Source organism: Cupressus sempervirens, chromosome 4, assembly GCF_028749045.1.
Source record: "Cupressus sempervirens isolate cs-2001-9-10 chromosome 4, ASM2874904v1, whole genome shotgun sequence".
In the NCBI taxonomy this organism is placed as follows: Eukaryota; Viridiplantae; Streptophyta; class Pinopsida; order Cupressales; family Cupressaceae; genus Cupressus; species Cupressus sempervirens.
Window position 1 is genome coordinate 257,465,495 of NC_143121.1, and position 6,000 is coordinate 257,471,494.

A 6,000-nucleotide genomic window follows, 5' to 3' on the forward strand; every position below is an offset into this window, starting at 1 on the left:
AAGAAGTCATGTTTATTCACTGTATTCACGACCTTTATCACTTCCCAAATTCGGTTGGCAATTGGACCAAAGGTTTACTGTCATGGGTAAACCGATTTCAATACATGCTACAAAAGTAATGGAAAAGCATAACACATAAGTAAATGTAACATAATGTTCAAGAAACCAGATTGTTATTCCATTGATATCTTCTCAAGTACATAATATGACAGTACATCCAACTGCAACACCAAACAAGAGATTGATAATGATGATATCTTTCTCGTTCATGACAAGCATACAAGTAGTACTTGAGGGGTTGCAACTCCATGGTTGCGACATAATGCCTTTGGTAACTAACACTTCCTAACACACAATTAACTATTCCTGAAACATAATTTACCCGACAACACTAGGGTAACATTTTAACAAGAGGGTTGACAGAGTTAACTCTTGTCTGTATAGTATTGATGACAATATTTTTCTTACAAAGAGGCTACTGGCATTGCACTAGAGGAAAATCAGGTATTGCCCGAGCATGGATGATCAATTGGGAAGTTTGGAGGATGGGGAAATAAAGGAGAGCACACATACATGACTGGCCAAATACGAGGATTTTATATCATCCCAATCTACAAATTTATTGTCTCCCATGTAAGAAATTAGCAGTTGTAGTTGAAAGGACACAGATAAAGTTGTGGTAGAAAATCAACTGGAGGAGCTTGAATACCAGCTGGGTAAGCTTGCAGTTGCAACACTGGCCTGACATATGGCAACAGTTTCTACCTTAATAGTTTCGCCTTTACTGGTTATCTGCAAATTTTTAAACTATATTAAAAATATTTCTGGAAGATTGTCATTTTTCTAATGTAATTGAAGGATGCTATGTGGTCTTGTTAAACAGAGCTGTCTTATATTATTAGGATGTTAATTTAGTAGGTTTCCTTGTGGAGTGTGTCTCTTTGCTGCATCTTTATAGTTAGAGCTTTTTCATATTATTTTATAGGGGACTTTTGCCCTGAGAGACTAATTTTATTGTGATCAGTAGAGTTGATTTTACCTAGGGCCACTGCTTTCCGAATGATGAAACTATTGGGTGATACAATCCTCTCTTCCCGTCCAAAAATAATGTCCTCTTGCTATTGTGCCTTGCAAGTTAGTTACTGTTATCATGAATGTTACCTTTGCACCGTGCTTTTGACTTTATTTACATAATTTCTTTGCCGTATTATAATACTTCTATTTTCAGGTGTATTTAAGTCATGCTTTAAAACCCAAATTTTAATTAAAAATAAAAGTTGGTTCATTCTGTACTAGTGGACCAGGATTCGGTATTTGCGAGTGTAATATGGCCTATGGATTTGACAAACATTTAACTGTATAAGATTTTTTAATTGCAGGGTGAAAGATCTTTATGAGAAATGCCCAAAGGAGATAGATGCTTACTCAGGTTGCATGTACTATTATACTAATAAGTTAGAGCTATGCCGGAAAGAGCAGGAGCAATTTGAGCAAGCTTGCCCTCTGCGCAAATGATTGAAGGTTTCCTTCAAGCGTTAATTCCACTGGGTCAAGCCACGACAAACCATGGACTGATAATGATTATTGACCAAAGAGGAGAATCTCTCGTGGTGCACTACAAAATTTTCCCCAATAAATTGATACAAGATGAATTTGAGGTTTGACAAAGACATTCTATTTGTTGTTTGTTTTGCTTATTCTTTGCATGTGCGTGATAAATTGGACCCATGCTTTAATTAGTTTTGACCTTTCACTTTATAGATGTTTTTCATCCAGCGTAGTGTAGGGCAAGATCCTTTGTTTGCAGACTTTTTCTTCAATTTGAAGATTGCTTCATCACCATGCTACGCACAAGCTGACACCACATGTAACTCCAACTGGTTATAACTTCAACAAATACCAGATTCTTCTCTAGTTAAGTTGTTTGACATTTTGTCAAACACTATGCAAGCAAGCTCTGATACCAATGTAATATCCTCTTACAAGGAACTAATATGCAAGTGCAATTCTTTTGGTATTATCAGTGCAAATACATTCAAACTAGATGCAAAACAATGACTACAGTAATGCCAAAATTTAGATTTTGAATTATCATAGCAAAATCATATGCTGATGAAGTACAATGATAATAGTGATGCTTGAGAATGGAAATTAATCAAACATAGATACTGCAGTGCGGCATCGTGCATGTGTACTGTAGCCGCCAAAATCTTTTCTCCAATTAAGCACAAATAGAACTCCTAAATTGAAGCTCTTCTAAATACCAAATTCAATGGATGTTTCACCACTCAAATGGTTGCAACACTGAAGAGTTGACGTTCTCCAATGGCTGACTGAAATCGGAAACCTTAGTTTCTTCTCCCAACTTGATATCAAATGCAATTCACAAAATCGGATGATAAACAATGAAGTTCTCACCTCTATTTATACTTTTCCTTCACTCTTCTAGAAGGAAATAAAATATTTAATAATTGCATTCTTTAGAAGTTTCTCCCTTCTAATAATTAATGTGCTTTTAGGAAATTAAATTACTAGAAGTTTTGCCCTTCCAATAATTAATGCACTCGCTAGAAGCTTCTCTCTTGCAATACAATAATTAATTGTGCTTCTAGAAAATTAAATTACTAGAAGCTTCCCCCTTCTAATAATTAATGCACTCTCTAATAAATTAAATAAATTAAATATAAAGTCAATTTTTTTTCTTTTTTTCTTTTTTTGACTTTATAAGAAATTAATTTAATCAATTTCTCCTTATTTCTCCACTTAGCCTTCGGAGAACGTAAAGGCTAAGAACTCCACTAATATGCTAAAAAGATGGGGACATTACAGTCTGCCCTCCCTGAAATTGCTTGTCCTCAAGCAACTTCAAGTCCGGATGGCAACATAAGATACACCATGTCTCCAACCTCAAAAGTCTGCTCTGTCCTCTTCTGGTATTATCCTTGAGAGTCTTAACAATGTTTTGACTCTCTTGTAACAAATCACCTGCAGTGGGCACTCTAATATCACTCAGAAGCAGATCCATAAAATTGGGTGCCTCATACCCATATACGGCTATAAAGGTTGACATCTGAATAGACATGTGATAAGTGGTATTGTAGCAATACTCAGAGATAAATCCACTTTACCCATGCCTTCTGTTGCCTTGCTACATAATTTCTGAGATATCCCTCCACCCATTTATTCACTATCTTTGTCTGACTGTCTGTCTGAGGGTGGTAGCTAGTACTCGGAGTGAGCTTTGTCACACACAACCTGAATAGCTCCTGCCAAAAATGACTCATAAACCTGTTGTCTTTGTCACTCACAGTGCTCCGAGGTAAGCCATGTAGTTTGAATATCTCCTTGAAGAATAACTCTACCATCTGTGTAGTAGTGATCGGAAAGAAGTGTGCAAACTTCGTAAGGCGATCCACAACCACATATATGCAGTCCTTGCCTTGGGCTCTAGGCAGTCTTGTGATGAAGTCCATAGATAAACACTCCCACTTTCTATCAGGAATCAGAAGTGGCTGAAGTAAACCACCTGGATAGGAATGTTCCTGCTTACTCTGCTGGCAGGTGGGACACTCCCTAATATATTGAAGTACTTTTGCTTTGAGCCCTTTCCAAGTGAAGTGCTCTCTAATCTGTGGGTACGTCTTGTAGAAACCAAGATGTCTTGCCATAGGTGAATCATGAAAAGATTTTAGAACCATCCTCCTCACTGTTGAGCTTGGAACCAAAAATATCCGCCCTTTGTAAATGATGAGCTCATTCACAAGGGTGTATTTGCTGTCCTGAATAGTTCCATCTATGAATCCGGCAGTCCACGCATCCTTTACATACTCTGCAAGGATCAAGTGTCTCCAATACTCCGATATATCTATCAATAAGCTCAAATGAGGCCTACGTGATAAAGCATCAACAACTACATTATTTGTCCTTTTAAAATATGTAATATCAAAGTCATAGGACTGTAACTTGCTCACCCACTTCTAGTGCCTATCATTGAGATCTCGCTGCCCCAAAAAGTGTTTTAGGCTGTTGTGGTCGGTTTTGATACAAAATTTGCTACCTACCAAATATTGCCTGAAATTAGCCAAAGCATACATAATGGCTAACATCTCCATTTCATATGTGCTGAAGCTCCGCTCTGGCCCTCTTAATTCCCTGCTCTCATAAGCAATAGGGTACTTCTTCTGCATAAGCACCGCTCTAATGCCCTTTGACTTCCTCTGTGCTACTCTGACCTCAACTTCACCATGCCAGAAGTGGTGAAGCAAACCAATGGGACCCATCCAATACATCTTGTCGAACCTGTCGCCACCTGGATCCCAAAACAACCGAACCCCACATCCATTCGCCATATAGCGATAAAAATATCTAGGAGTATCTATAACACAACATCTCTCTACAGCTCCCGCTAAACTCCCATGGATTTGATAACTAACCAAACCATCATGCCAACCGACACCATAGTCGTCCTATAACCATGTACTTATAAGAAAACTTTGTGATATAGGAGTAGCAAACCTTGTTGGATACATATCAACATGGTGTATAACTGACAGCTGTCCCTACAAGTAATCCCCCACAAACAGCTGAGTCGGACGCTTGTAGTCGCTAATCCCATCTTCCAAAGATGGTGAATACTCATCCCACACAGGATGGTATAATTCTAGAACCAATCCATATCGATTCATCATCAAGTCCTCCGTGCGTGGGTCAAAAGAAAAGTGATGGGCACTCCTCACTGTATATTCAAGGTAAAATGTGCCAACCTCTGTCAATGGCTCGTCACTAACAACACTTGAATCAAGGAGTTGATGCCTCTGACTCTGAAAAACAACAAGTTGGCATCCAAAATCAGCTGCATGGAATAAAGTGACAAATTTGCTTCCAGGAGATGAAAACAAATCAACATGAGAGCCATACTCCCAACCAGATGACAGTCTGCGAATGCCCTGTGTGGATGACAAAGTAGCATCATGTACTATCACACAACTCTCAGGAGAATCCACCATTGTGACACAAGAGCTACCAGTAAATTGTCCTGTGTCAACTGTCACGGTGCTAACCTCAGGAGAACTCGATACTTCCAAGATACTCATCCTAGCTGAAACTTTTGTACCTATATCTGTGATAGATGTAACCACATCCCCACTACAACCCATGGATATAAGATCCTTATCAACTGCCTCTGTATGTAACTGTACTATATCTATAGCTGGTGGAGATTGTGCCAAACTCAACTCCTCTGTAAGCTTCTCAATCTGTAATTGTGACTCTTGAAGGGCCAATTGGGCACTTTGCAACAAGTCCATAGTCACCTCAAGTTCATCAGTGAGCTTAGCAACCTTCTCCTCCTTTCCCTGTAATGCAACATAACAAATGCAATCCCGCTCGAGAAGAAAATCTCTATCTGCAAGTAGTTGTAGGTAACTTTGTTTCATCATTCCAATCACTTCTCGGAGTGCATGTATCTCTGTAAGGGAAAAAACACTATCACCATGCTCATCTGTCAAAGGAGTACTCCAACCATAGGTGGCCAACATTTGACGAGCAACATCAAAATGCTCAACGATTGTAGCAACCATCCTATCATTAACCTTCAATTGGCTTGCTAAATGATGATCCCCTTGTGACACAACATTTCCACCCAAATCTTCCAATTTGTCATCCGCACTGTAATATGAGGCTGAATCAATGTCACTCACCATATGATAAGCAACATCGTGTATGCTATCATCTATGCACATTTCAATATCTAGGGTTCTGTTGCTATGCACCTCATAGGATGGCTCAACTGGCGAGGTAGAAGCTGCTGATATAACAATATCTTCAAGCACTTCCACTTCCAAGGTGATTGTGTGTCCATCTACACCATGATCTTGGGATTTATTGTCATCAAATGAATTTTCTGATTCGTTTTCTAAGGTCTGATTTTTGCTCTCCATAAGGTCAGCTGTATGATGGTCACTAACTGTTGGGAATTCATCATAGAGGCTTCTAGATACT

General features: G+C 38.8%; 1 protein-coding gene across 1 annotated transcript in view; it reads left to right on the plus strand.

Moving 5' to 3' along the window:
• The window catches only part of LOC149560965 (NADH dehydrogenase [ubiquinone] 1 alpha subcomplex subunit 8-B-like), a 95,268-nt gene extending 93,251 nt beyond the window's left edge, over positions 1-2,017 (plus strand). Inside the window, exon 2 of the mRNA XM_089824906.1 lies at positions 1,380-2,017. Coding sequence (XP_089681032.1) covers positions 1,380-1,515 — 136 coding nt within the window. The 3' untranslated portion in view covers positions 1,516-2,017. The remainder of the gene's footprint in view (positions 1-1,379) is intronic.
• The last annotated feature ends 3,983 nt before the right edge of the window (positions 2,018-6,000 follow it).